This window comes from Phacochoerus africanus, chromosome 9 (assembly GCF_016906955.1).
Source record: "Phacochoerus africanus isolate WHEZ1 chromosome 9, ROS_Pafr_v1, whole genome shotgun sequence".
In the NCBI taxonomy this organism is placed as follows: Eukaryota; Metazoa; Chordata; class Mammalia; order Artiodactyla; family Suidae; genus Phacochoerus; species Phacochoerus africanus.
The window spans coordinates 48,501,262-48,515,639 of record NC_062552.1 but is presented as its reverse complement, the minus strand read 5'-3'; the positions used below and the strand labels follow the sequence as shown (position 1 = coordinate 48,515,639).

The 14,378-nt window shown below is 39.4% G+C and overlaps 1 protein-coding gene across 1 annotated transcript in view; it reads left to right on the top strand.

Annotated features, from left to right (window-relative positions):
• The window catches only part of CHRNA5 (cholinergic receptor nicotinic alpha 5 subunit), a 42,477-nt gene that overhangs the window by 22,626 nt on the left and 5,473 nt on the right, over positions 1 to 14,378 (top strand). The window contains exons 2-4 of the mRNA XM_047796699.1: positions 5,417 to 5,568; positions 10,849 to 10,893; positions 12,912 to 13,021. Of these exons, the coding sequence (XP_047652655.1) occupies positions 5,417 to 5,568; positions 10,849 to 10,893; positions 12,912 to 13,021 (307 nt within the window). The remainder of the gene's footprint in view (positions 1 to 5,416; positions 5,569 to 10,848; positions 10,894 to 12,911; positions 13,022 to 14,378) is intronic.

Genomic DNA, 14,378 nt, shown 5'->3' with positions numbered 1-14,378 from the left:
CTGTTAATTTCTTTTTTGCCATTGAATTGTATGTTTTCTTTATATATTTTGGATATTAACGCCTTATCAGATACATGATCTGAAAATATTTTCTCTCATTTAGTAGGTTGTCTCCATTTTGTTGATGGTTTTCTTTGCTATGTAGAAGCTTTTCAGTTTGATACAGTTCTACTTGTTTATTTTTGTTCTTGTTGCCTTTGCTTTTGGTGTCAAATCCAAAGAATCTTCACCAAGATAAATGCCAAGGAGCTTACCTTCTCTGTCTTTTTCTAGTTTTATGGTTTTAGGTCTTATGTTCAAGTCTTTACTCCATTTTGAGTTAATTTTTGTGTATGGTGTAAGATAATGGCCCAATTTCATTCTTTTGCATGTGGCTGTCCAATTTCCCCAGGACCATTTATTGACGAGGCAGTCCTTTTTACTGTTGTGTGTATGTGCAAGCAAATATATACATATTTTTGATATTAAATATATATTAATTGAAGTATAGTTGACTTATAATATTAGATTCAGATGTACAGTGTATTTGATATTTTTATAGATTACATACCACATAAGCTTATTAAAAATAGTAATGAAATATTGGCAATGTTCTCTATGCTGTGCATTATGTACATTACATCACTATGACTTATTTATTTTGTAACTCATTATGTATTCTTGGATCCTTTATTATAAATTAGCTGACCATATATGTGTGGGTTTATTTTGGGTCTGTCTATTCTGTTCCATTGATCTTTGTGTCTGTTTTTATGTCAATACCATACTATTTTGATTACTATGGCTTTGTAATATAGTTTTAAATCAGGGCCCATGGTGCTGTCAGTTTTGCTCTCCTTTCTCAAGATTCTTATGGCTATTTGGGGTCTTTGGTGTTTCCATACAAGTTTTGGGATTGTGTTGTATTTCATGAAAAATGCCATTGGAATTTTGATAGCAATTGTATTGATATATAGATTGCTTTGGGCAGTATGGACATTTTAACAATAGTAATTCTTCCAATCCTTGAGTATGGTATATCTTTCCCTTTATTTGTGTCTTCTTCAATTTTCACCATTGTCTTATGGCTTTCAGTCTACAGGTCTTTCACCTCCTTGGTTAAATTTATTCCTGGGTATTTTATTTTATTTTTTTGATGCAGTTGTAAATGGGATTGTTTTCTTAATTTCTCTTTCTGATAATTTGTTATTAGCATATAGAAAAGCAACAGATTTTTGTCTATTAATTTTGGTTCCTCCAACTTTATACTGAATTCCTTTTCAATTTCTAAAAGTTATTTGGTAGAGTCTTTAGGGTTTTCTCTATATATAATATCATAACATATGCAAATAATGACAGTTTTACTTCTTCCTTTCCTATTTGGTCCCTTTTATCTCTTTTCTTGCTTAATTGTTCTGATTAGGACTTCTAATACTATGTTGAATAAAAGTGATGAGAATAGGCATCCTTGTCTTGTTCTTGATCTTGGAAGAAAAGCTTTCAGTTTTTTACCATTGAGTATGATATTAGCTGTGGACTTATTATATATGGCCTTTATTATATTGAGATATGTACCCTCTATACCTGCTTTGTTGAGAGTTTTTATCATAAATCGATGCCGAATTTGGTTAAATGCTTTTTCTGCATCCTTTGAGAGGCCCGTGTGATTTTTATTCTTCATTTTGTTAATGTGGTCCATCACACTGATTGATTTCTAGACACAGAACCATCCTTGCATCCTGAAGTAAATCCCACTTGATCAGAGTATATGATCCTTTTAATATATTGTTGAATTCAGTTGCTAATATTTTGTGAGTATTTTTGCATCTATGTTCATCAGAGATATTGGTCTGTAGTTTTCTTGTGGCATCCTTGTCTGATTTCGGAATCAGGATAATGTCCTGATACAATGAATTTGGAAGTGTTTCCTCCTATTTTTTTGGAATAATTTGAGAAGGATTGGTATTAATTCTTTGTTAAGTGTTATATAGAATTCACCATTAAAGTGCATGTCTGGTCCTGGACTTTTTTTTGTTGGGAGCAACAAAATCTTAACAAGTGCTGGAGAGGGTATGGAGAGAAGGGAAGCCTTCTACACTGTTAGTGGGAATGTAAATTGGTACAGCCACCATAGAAAACAGTATGGACGTTCCTTAAAAAACTAACACAGTTACCATATGATCCAGGAATCTCAGTCCTGGGCATATATCTGGAGAAACCTCTAATTTGAAAAGGTATATTCACTCCAGTGTTTTCATGGTAGTGATGTTTACAACAGTCAAGACATAGAAGAAACTTAAATGTCCAATGACAGAGGAATGGACAGAGAAGATGTGGTGTATATACACAGTGAAATACTACTTAGCCATAAAAAAGAATGAAATAATGCCATTTGAAGCAACATTTCTTTTAGATTAGAGAAGGGTCAACACTAGCTACTCTAAATCCCTGTGTATTACTATATGATAAATAAGCCGGTGACATTTTGTTTTAAATAAATGTTTTTTCCTTTGTAAAATCCTGAGTCTTAAGTAAATGTCATCCTTGAATTTCACATATTCTGCATTTCCTTGAGACTCCAGGGTCCAGACAACATTAAAAAAAACTCATTTCTTTAGAGGCTTATTTAAGCTCAGTAGAAGTATAAACATAACTGTGATCCATCCATCTAACCAGTCTTTGGTTATGGCATCTAAACCTTTTAAAATTTTGAATTTTTTTTTTAATCTTAGGTCCTAAGGTAATTGTATACAAATGTATAGTAAACAACAGTGTGACAAATCTGAATAGTTTTTATTCAGTAGTTATATATTAGAAGCATGTAAATTAAAGCATGTTTATTTTGTAGTTGGCTAATGATTTTTTTTTCTCTAAGGAGGTTTTTTTTTTCCATTTTTCAAAATTTAGTTTTATTGGAGTATAGTTGATTTGCAATGCTGTATTAATTTCAAGTGTACAGCAAAGTGAATCAGTCATACATATAAATATATCCATCATTTTTCCCCATATAGGTTATTACCCACTATTGAGTATATTTTCCTGTGCTATGCAGTAGGTTCTTATTAATCATCTGTTTTATGTAGTAGTGTGTATATTGTCATTCCCACCCTCCCAATTCTTCTTTTCCCCAAATGGTTTCACCTCTGATAACCCTAGGATTGGTTTTGAAATCTGTGAGTTTGTTTTTTTAAATAAGTTGTTTTGTATCATCTTTTATTAGATTCCACATAAGTGATATCATATATATGTCTCTTTCTCTGTCTGACTTAATTCACTCAGTATGACAATCTGTAGGTCCATCCATCCATCTGATTGCTGCAAATGGCATAATTTCCTTCTTTTTATGGCCAAATAATAGTCTACTGTATATATGTACACATCTTCTTTATCCATTCCTCTGTTGATGGACATTTAGTTTGCTTCCATGTCCTGGCTGTTGTAAATAGTGCTGCATTGAACATTGGGTGTATGTATCTTTTCAAATTAGAATTTTCTCTGGGTGTGTGCCCAGGAGTGGGATTGCCAGATCATATGGTAGTTCTATGTTTAGTTTTTTTAAGGAGCCTCCACACTGTTCTTCTTAGCAGTTGTACCAATTTACATTCCCACCAACAGTGTAGAAGAGTTCCCTTTCTCCACAATCTATTAAGCAGTTTTTGTTTGTAGACTTTTTGATGATGGCCATTCTGACTGGTGTGGGGTGATACCTTATTATAGTTTTCACTCACATTTTCTCTAATAATTAGGATGTTGAGCATCTTTTCATGTGTTTTTTGGCCATCTGTGTGCCTTTTTTGGAGAAATGTCTGTGGGGATCTTCTGCCTATTTTTGGATTGGGGTTTGTGGGTTTTTTGATATAAAGCTCCATGAGACATTTGTATATTTTGGATATTAATCCCTTGTCCGTTGCTTCATTTGCAAAGATTTTTCTCCTATTTTGTAGGCCATCTTTTCGGTTTTTTTTTTAATGGTTTCCTTTGCTGTTCAAAAACTTTTAGGTTTAATTAGTTTCCATTGGTTTATTTTTGTTTTTGTCATTATTCTAGGAGGTGGATCAAACAAGATAATTGCTGCAGTTTACATCCAAGATTGTTCTGCCTATGTTCTTCTCTATGAGTTTTATAGTATCTGGCCTTATGTTAAGGTCTTTAATCCATTTTGAGTTCATTTTTTGTGTATGGTGTTAGAGAATGTTCCAATTTCATTCTTTTACATGTAGCTGTTCAATTTTTCCCAGCACCACTTATTGAAGACTGTCTTTCCTCCACTTGTTATGTTCTTGCCTCCTTTGTCATAGACGAGTTGACCATAGGTGCTTGAATTTATTTCTGGGCTTTCTATCCCCTTCCACTGATCTGTATTTCTCTTTTTCTGCCAGTATCATACTGTTTTGATGACTGTAGCTTTGTAGTACAGTCTGAGGTCAGAAATCCTGATTCCTCCATTTCTGTTTTTCAATGTTGCTTTGGTTATTTTGGGTCTTTTGTGTTTCTATACAAATTTTAAAATATTTTGGCAATCGGAGTTCCCATCATGGCACAGTGGTTAACGAATCCAACTAGGAACCATGAGGTTGCGGGTTCGAGCCCTGGCCTTGCTCAGTGGGTTAACGATCCTGTGTTGCCGTGAGCTGTGGTATAGGTTGCAGACGCGGCTCGGATCCCGCGTTGCTGTGGCTCTGGCGTAGGCTGGCAGCTACAGCTCCGATTAGACCCCTAGCCTGGGAACCTCCATGTGCCTCAGGAACGGAAATGGCAAAAAAAAAAAAGACAAAAAAAATTTTTGACAATAAACTTTATTTATTATTTTATTTATTATTATTATTATTATTTTGCTTTTTAGGGCCACACCCTAAAAAGGAGGCATATGGAGGTTTCCAGGCCAGGGGTCCAATCGGAGCTCTAGCTGCTGGCCTATGTGCCAGAGCCACAGCAACACCAGATCCGAGCTGCGTCTGCAACCTACACCACAGCTCATGGCAATGCCAGATACTTAACCCACTGAGCGAGGCCAGGGATCACAACCACATGGTTACTAGTCGGATTTGTTTCCACTGAGCCATGATGGGAACGCCTGTTTCGACAATGAACTTTAATATGTGTTTTCTAGGTTTGGAATTTTATGACAAGAAGCTCCCAGCCCTGGTAGTTTAAAAGCTTTTGTTACTTAGATTTTAAATTACTCTGTATTAAGTACTGATTGCTTCTCAGGTAATTCAGCATAGTTACATGTGAATCATCTGATTTAACTAAGAAATATATCTTATCCAGAACATCCCTTCCTGATCACAAAAATTTGTAATATTTCATTTTAAAACCTCCTTTGGTAACAGCCTAACTTATATTTTGGTTCATTAGTAATGCCAAACTTTTTAAAAGTAGAGCTCTTTGGTGGGACAGAAGCCAATCCACTAACTTTTAAAAATTTGTTATGCAGGATTAACTGAACCGTCCTTTGTGGCAAAACACGAAGATAGTTTGTTTAAGGATTTATTTCAAGACTACGAAAGATGGGTTCGTCCTGTGGAACACCTGAATGACAAAATAAAAATAAAGTTTGGCCTTGCAATATCTCAATTAGTGGATGTGGTAGGTGTGCATATCATTACATATTCAACTTCCTGCAGATTTATGGAGAGCGTATTGTGAACCCGGGCACTGTGTTAAGCCACAGAGATTACAAAGGTGAATGAACATGGTCCTTTTCCTCAAGGAACTCACCAGGGAAGAATAATTATTATACCACAGACAGAGGAATACAGTGTATTTGTGTAATCTTGCATAGTTTGAAAATATTTTATCTCATTTGATAATTAAATCTATTTTTAAAAATTCGAATATACTAAATTTTATATGGAAGTTTTTCCTTAAATGTATTTAAAAATGTGGTCAAAAAGTCAAAAATTTTAAAAGAAAGAAATTCAAGAATAGAGTTTGAGGTTTTTAGGACCAAAAAGGATCTGAACAGACCATTGCCTCAGTATCACATTAAGACATTTCAGAGGTTTTTCCATGTGCTGTTCACCAGGGAATAAATTCCCTGATAACTCATTCTTATTGTCATGGATTCTTTCTATTTTAAACTAAAAGATCACACTGGTTTTTAAACTGGTTTCTTCCTATTCTGATCATGTCAATCAATAATTATTTCCCTGCTGTTCCTAGATTAGTCAACAAGTATATATGTGTTTATGTGTGTGTGTATAAATAACATAGATATGCCTTTTTTTAAAAAAAAAAAACTTTTTATTTTTTGCTTTTTTTAAGGGCCAGACCTGCGGCATATGGAAGTTCCCAGGCTAGGGGTCAAATCGGAGCTGCAGTTGCCAGCTTACGCCACAACCACGGAAATGCCAAATCTGAGCCACGTCTGTGACCTACACCACAGCTCACAGCAACGCTGGATCTTTAATCCTTTGAGTGAGGCCAGAGATTGAACCTGAGTCCTTATGGTTCCTAGTTGGATTTATTTCCACTGTGCCACAATGGGAACTCCTCTTTTTTAATTAAAATTTTTTTAAAAATAATTTTTTAGCTTTTAGGGCTGCACCTGTGGCATATGGAAGTTTGCAGGCTAGAGGCTGCATCAGAGCTACAGCTGCTGGCCTACACCACAGCCACAGCAACAGAGGATCCGAGCTGCCCCTGTGACCTACACCACAGCTCACAGCGATGCCGGATCCTTAACCCACTGAGTGAAGCCAAAGATTGAACCCGAGTCCTCATGGATACTTGTCAGGTTCCTTTCCACTGAGCCACAGTGGAAACTCCACCTTTATGATTAGAGAAGCAATGCATGATTTTTAGAGGGAGTTTGGAAAGATCAAAAAATACAAATAAGAAAATAAAAATTGTCTGTAATTCTACCACTAAGAGAAGACTTGGTATTCTTTATTTATTGTACAGTTTATTGTATTTCTTGCCAGTTTTTTCTTTGTGAGCATGTTACAAAATTGGAATATTATTTTGATTACTATTTTTCCCTGTTGTTACATGATAAACATTTTCTTATCACATAATCTTCAAATGTAATATTTAATGGCTATATGAGATTTATAATTCATGTAAACATTCTCCTATTATTGGCAGAAGCTCATTCCCAGTTTTTTTCTGTTATAAATGAGAAGGATGAAGATTTGTATATAAATGTCTGAATTTTTCCTTTCCTTAAGAAAGAAAGTGTATCAAAGGAAATACATTTTTTTTTTTGGCTTCCCCTGTAGCATATGGAAGTTCTCAGCTTGAACCCACACCACAACAGTGACAATACCAGATCCTTAAGCAGTAGGCCACCAGGGAGCTCCAGAAGTTCTACATTCTTGAAGTCTGTTGAGTGATATATGTTACCTAATTGCTTCCGGAAAGGTCAGTGAATCTGGACTCTGCTGATCCTTTGCTAAACAATACAGGGAGATTTTAAGTAGAAATAAAAAGGAAGTAGGAAGTAAATTAGGGCTTGCTCTCAACCTTTCTTGCTAGTTGAGGCTGTTGGCACATAAATGGAATAACATTAGAATGTTGGTGCACTAAATCATGATGTCACAGATATCGGGGAACTCAAATCTTGATTGAGATTATCAAAGAAGGCAGGGTAGAAGAAATGGCACTTGAGCTGGCCTTGTGCTAAGTATAGGATTTGGCATGCAGAGAGAATGGAATTTTAATAACAAGAAACAATAAAATCATAGGTACCTGAGGATACTAAGCCTCTTTGTTCGGCTGCTTAGATGGAAAGGTTAACGTTGGGAGCTCCACTCCATAGGAATGGTCTGACTGGGTGGTGGAGAAGTGAGGGGTGGTGTCCGCATGCCACTGTGCCTTTGCTCCTGCCATCGCTTCTGTTTGGAGAACTTCCTTTCTCGGCACAAGCCGTTTCTCCTTCAGGCCAGATGCATTTGTCAGATTCTGAAATCCAAATTTCCTAAGCCAGTCTCTCCTGTGTTCCAACAGCCCTTTCCTTTGCACTTAAATATGTGCTCATTACACTGACTGGTACTCAGGTGCTGGCATCCGCAAACCAGAGTGAGCTTCAGTCCTTGTGTCTGTTCCAGAGCCTAGCATGCTGTCTGGCACAAAGTAAATGCTGAATGAATGAGAGATCTGCTGGGTCACAGACAAGGTAAAGGCAGTACTTCAGCAAGATCAGTCAGGTAGTTAAACACGCGGCTTCGCAGAGTGAAAGGTTAGGTTAGAAGCTTGAGAGGCAGGTTAGAAGACCACGTATAAGAAAGAACAGGACCTGACCACTGAATATGGAGGGAGGCATCTCATTTTGAAGCCAGGTGGTTAGATGAGTACCCAGTTTGAAAGAGAAAATTGGTTATGGATGTAGGGCAGAGAAGATGAGGGGTTTGCTTTTGCTTTTTATATGCGGTCGTTGTGATGCATTCAAAAGAAAAACATTCATGTTGCTGTACAGCAGAAATGGACAGAACATTGTAAATAGACTATAATGGAAAATTAAAAAATGAAAGAAAGTGTTCACGAGGAAAGTCAGGACTGGCCTCAAGGTGAGAGATGAAGCTGAGGATGCTGGCCTGGGTGGTGGTTATTGAAAACTTTGAATCGATGAGTTTTTAAAGCAGGGATAACAGGAGCCTGATCCTTGAGGAACATTTCTAGAAAATGGTAGAAGCAAGAGTGGTCATGTTTTCTGCCTCTTCTGTGAAGTCTCCTCAGATTCCTGTCTTATTTCCTATGTGTTCTCACCCTCTCTGTAAAATCTATGTCAGGAGTTCACGTCGTGGTGCAGCAGAAATGAATCCAACTAGGAACCATGAGGTTGCAGGTTCAATCCCTGGCCTCACTCAGTGGGTTAAGGACCTGGCGTTGCCACGAGCTGTGGTAGAGGTACTAAGTATTGACAATGTGTGTTCACATTTTTCTGGGGAAAGGGTCCGTAATTTTCCTTAGACTCTCAAATATGACCTACTGCCATATAGCATCATAGGTAATATGTTTACTCAAAGTTTTTTCAATTTTTAATGCCTCTGCTTAGAACTTTTGCGTATTCTAATACAGGGCTCAGCAGTTACTCTGGATGGTGTGTGAGTTGGTGGACAGTAGAGCTGGTGGAGGAGAGTTTAAATTTAGGAGTTTTGAGTTCTAGAATCGGTTCTACCACTGCCTGGTGGTGTGGTTTTAAGCAAGTTGCTTCACCAGGCCAGTTTCCATATTTGCAAAATGAAGAGATTACAGTAGATAAAATCTCTAGGTCCTTTGCAGCTGTAGTGTTTTAATCAAGGCAGTTGCTCATTGGAACAGTCAGTGTTGGGGGCTGGCCCTGCTGTGTTTCCTAGGAACCATTCTTTCCATGCAGAGACCTAGCAACTGCCTTTGTCTCTAGGGACGTACTTCCTCTTGGTCTCCTCCTTTCTCTTAGGTCATTTACCTCTTGTTAGGATGGGATAAGGAATGGGGACCCTCCAGTCACCTGCGCTATTTATACCTCACCCTCACTGCCCATCTGTAGGGATTTCCTCATACTTCTATGGTATCTGGGCTCTGAGCATTGCATCCTACACAAGGTCTCTTTGTGATTGATCCATCATCATGAGCTTTTACTGGTTCAGTTGGCTCCATGATACTTCAGCAAAATTTAACACAAGAGCCGTCACTTTAATTAGACCTCGAACGTACAGTGAAGGACTGGCATAAGCAAAGATATGACAACAGGAAAGTGTAAGTGGCAAGTCCCAAGGACCGCTGGTTCTCTAGAAAAGTAGGACGTAAAAGCTTTATGAATCTGCCACTCAAGCATCTGACCTCAACGTTTTTTTCCTAACATAGCAGCCCCATGGAAAGTTTCAAATTTGTGCCTCAGCAGAAGCAAATGACTGCAAGTTGTAGTCTCTCAAGAATCGTACAAACACTGTATCTCACTGATGGCAAGATGCACATTTTCCCACATTTTGGCACTTTGGAAGTTAAGATGTGTCCTATAATTAATGACAGCTTACAATTCATTATCTGCCTTTTTCTTTCTTTCTTAGTGCTAAGAACAAAAAATAATTCTGTGCTTCTTGGATTGCAGTCAGGTTCGAGGAGATATACTAGTTGAGACTATTAATGTTAAATCTAAAAATGCCCCTGGTGGAGTTCCCATTGTAGCTCAGCAGGTTACAAACCTGACTAGTATCCATGAGGATGCAGGTTCGATCCCTGGCCTCACTCGGTGGGTTAAGGATCCAGCATTGCTGTGAGCTGTGGTATAGGTCACAGATGCAGCTTGGATTCTGCATTGCTGTGGCTGTGGCGTAGGCCTGCAGCTGCAGGTCCAATTTGATCCCTATCCTGGGAACTTCCATATGCCATGGTGCGGCCTTAAAAAGCAAAAAACAAACAAACAAAAACAAAAACAAACAAAAAACACCCCCAAAAAGCCAGTGGTATACTTTAGGTCAGCTTATGTGAAATATAGAGTATGTTGGAAGGAACCATGTAAAACTAGGCTGGAAAAAAAGATCCAGCTTTTCCAGAGAACCAAATTGATGAACAGAATGTAGGTACTATATAGAGAAGAAAGTTCATATAAAAATGAGAAAATTCTTATTTTAAAAAATTATTGTTGGAGTTCCCATTGTGGCTCAGTGGTAACTAACCCGACTGGTATCCATAAGGATGTGGGTTTGATCCCTGGCCCTGCTCAGTGGGTTAAAGGTCCAGTGTTGCCATGAGCTGTGGTGTAGGTCACAGACATGGCTCAGATTTGGCATTGCTGTTGCTGTGGTGAGGGCTGGCAGCTACAGCTCTGATTTGACCCCTAGCCTGGGAACTTCCATATGCCTTGGGTGCAGCCCTAAAAAAAAAAAAAAAAGAATTGTTTCTGTAATCAAAATAATCAGCCTTATTTAAATTTTTATTTTCTAGGATGAGAAAAATCAGTTAATGACCACCAATGTCTGGTTGAAACAGGTATGTATTAAATTCAAAGAGTTGGCTGGTGCCACTGTCATTGTAGGGTCTGTGGCACAAAAAGGGATGTCTTTGGTCTTGGTGGACTGGCAGGATGCAGAAAGATGAGGTAAATGGAGTTCTATTCATTCAGTTAATATTATTTGAGTACCTGCTCTATGCCAGGCACTATTCTGGGCACCTAGGAAACAGCAGTGAACAAAACAGACAAAAGCCTAGGCCCTCAAGGAACTTCATTCCAATGGGAGTAATAAATAGGAAGTTGTGCGGTGCATTTCAAGTTGATAAGCTTGGAGAAGAATACATTAGGAAGGCAGATGGGGGTGTTGGGGACTCTGCTTTTAAATAGAATGGGCAGGGGAAGTGCTGCTGAGAAGGTACCATTTGAACAGAGACTTGAAGGAGGGGGAGAAGCAAGGCCTGTGAGCATCTGGGGATGGAGCTTGTTCCAGACAAAGGGACACAAACCTGCAAAGGCCCTGGGGCTGGAGGATGCCTGGTGTGTTCAAGGAGCAGCAAGGTAGTTGGGCCAGGGGTAGGGGTATAGGAGAGGCAGTCAGCAAAGCAACGGGAAGCAAATGGTGCTCCTAGCAGAGCTTATGAGCAAGTGGCTCAAGGGCATCTAGGACTTTTAACCCTGAGTGAGATGAGAGTGGGCAAAAATGTAATGATTTTCGTAGTCCCTTTGATATAAAGGGATTTTTTTTTTTCTTTTTACTGGGCCATCATATATTCCCCAGCTGCTGTTGAGTGCATCCCTCTGTTCTTTTTTTACCCGTTTTGGCTGCACCGGCAGCATATAGAATTTCCCAGGCCAGGGAGTCTGGGCTGTAGCTGTGACCTAAACCACAGCGCGGCAGTGCCAGATCCTTAACCCACTGAGCAGGGCTGAGGATCGAACCCATGCCTCAGCAGTGACATAAGCTGCTACAGACAACGTTTCATCCTTAACCCACTGCACCACAGTGGGAACTTCTCTTTATTCTTTTTTTTTTTTTTGTCTTTTTGTCTTTTCTAGGGCCTCACCTGCAGCTTATGGAGGTTCCCAGGTTAGGTGTCAAATTGGAGATGTTGCTGCTGGTCTACGCTACAGCCAGAGCAATGCCAGATCCGAGCTGCGTCTGAGACCTTCACCACGGCTCACAGCAGCACCGGATCCTTAACCCACTGAGTGAGGCCAGAGATCGAACCCACAACCTCATGGTTCCTAGTCGGATTCCTTTCTGCTGCGCAACGATGAGAATGCCTTTTCTTTATTATTCCTAATTTTTAATACCTCCTACCAGTTTCCTAACCCCAAACTCCTGAAAGGCCTGTATGTTTTCCTTGGGGTGCAAATTTTTTTTTTCCCACTTTTTAGGGCTGCATCTGTGGCATATGAAAGTTCCCAGGCTAGGGACTGAATCAGAGCTATAGCTGCTGACCTATGCCACAGCTACAGCAACGCAAGATTCCCGACCCACAGGGAGCAAGGTGGCCAGGGATCGAACCCGCATCCTCGTGGATACTAGTCGGGTTCGTTAATCACTGAGCCATGAAGGGAATTCCAGGGGTGCAAGTCTTAACTTGACATGATCACAGAATTGTTACCATGTGGGTGTTGGACAAAGTGTTTATGTGAAATGTGTAATAAATCCAGCTGCTCTTTGTTTGGACCAGTCCAGCTAGTCAGTGACAAAAAGGCTAGAAAAGAGGAGGTTTCCCTTAAACCTGGGCTTTTGGTGCTCTTGGCTGCAGCTCCTGGGCATGGTTGGTTGGTGGGAAAGGGGGTGTTGAGCAGAGCCATGAACACCCAGCTCTGGTCCTCTACTGTGTCTCCTGAGAGCCATGGCTAGAGCCACTGCATGAGGGGACAGGGCTGTCCCCCAGTGCCTGTAAGAAGGACATGGAGGGGCTTCCTCTCTACTGGGAGTGGAGATGCTTTCATGTTGAAGATGTCTGTGTTTGGTAAAGAGAGTATCATTTTCATGGTTTTTGACTATTTTATTGAAATCAAATCCGGTTTCTTTGTTTTAAAGGAATGGATAGATGTAAAATTAAAGTGGAACCCGGATGACTACGGTGGAATAAAAGTTATACGTGTCCCTTCAGACTCTCTCTGGACCCCAGACATCGTTTTGTTTGATAAGTAAGTTATAACCAAAATATCATTTCATGTTTTCATGAGAAAACAACTGTATTACTATTAGGCACTAGGAATTTTTTCTTCCTTTTGAAAATTGTTTAGCTATAAAATCTCATGACTTAATCTCAGGTCCTTTTGTTTCACGAACCTACAGGTTGGTCCTCTCCCCTGCTTTGGCATATTGTTTTCTGATCATAAGCGTGCTCTTCGATTTCAAAAATGTGTGAAACATTTAGGAAATCCAGCAAGGTGTAAGGAAGCTGAGAGGGGATATAATCAATCCCGTTATCCCATCGTGTAGAGGCAATTACTGTTATTAGTGAACTTACTCTGTGCCTGGCAATGTGCTCAGTGCCTTTCATGCTTTATTCGTTCCGTTCTCACAATAACTTCATGGACTAGGTGTCATTACATCTATTTGATGGATGAAAAAACAGAGGTGGAGGGTGGTTATACGTCGTCCAAGACCTCACAGCTCACATGTGGTAGTGGTTGTGGGGGGAGCGGACAGGGTCACAGTGAGGCAGCCTGACATCCCCATTTAGCCACTTATGTTCTTATTCACATTTTTGGCTGACTGCCTTCCAGATTTTTTGGTTTTGTTTTTTAAACAGTGAAGGTCATGCTTCATGTTCATATGTTCATCCTTCTAATTTTGCTGAAATACTGTATTGTAATTTCCACAACAAGGAACGCTGGAAGGTTCTGACTCTGGGCACGTCCATTGTAATAAGTAGCCTAATCACATTTTGTAAATAAAGTGAGATCATTTAGTTATTTGTGAACTCATAGTTATGGGTATTCTACCCAAGTGTGTTTTGAGGATGGTTTTTTATGTAGGGTAAAGGCCACTTGTGGATATTAGTTTCATTTTTTTTTTTTCAAGGACCACTCCAGGACAATTCCAGGAATTTGTCCTCATGCTAAAGCACTTGGTGTTATTTGCGTGAAGGCACTGGCATGGGGGAGAGAGCAAATGCTAAGCAAAAATGTCTTTAACTTTTCAAACCTTTACCTCCATGCTTCTCAACATGGAAGCAGTGAACAAAGCCTTAAGGGTAATAGGATGCAGCTCCCTGGAGCCTCATTTTACTCTGAGTCCTTGCAAAACAGTTTTTTTTTTCTTTTTTCTTTTTCTTTTTAGGGACACACCCGCAGCATAGAGAGGTTCCCAGGCTAGGGGCTGAATCGGAGCTACAGCTGCCAGCCTACACCACAGCCACAGCAACGCAGGATCCCCGACCCACTGAGCGAGGCCAGGGATCCAACGTGCATCCTCGTGGATGCTAGTTGGCTTCCTTTCCGCTGTGTCATGAAGGGAACTCCCCAACACATATATACTTAACATGGATATATTACA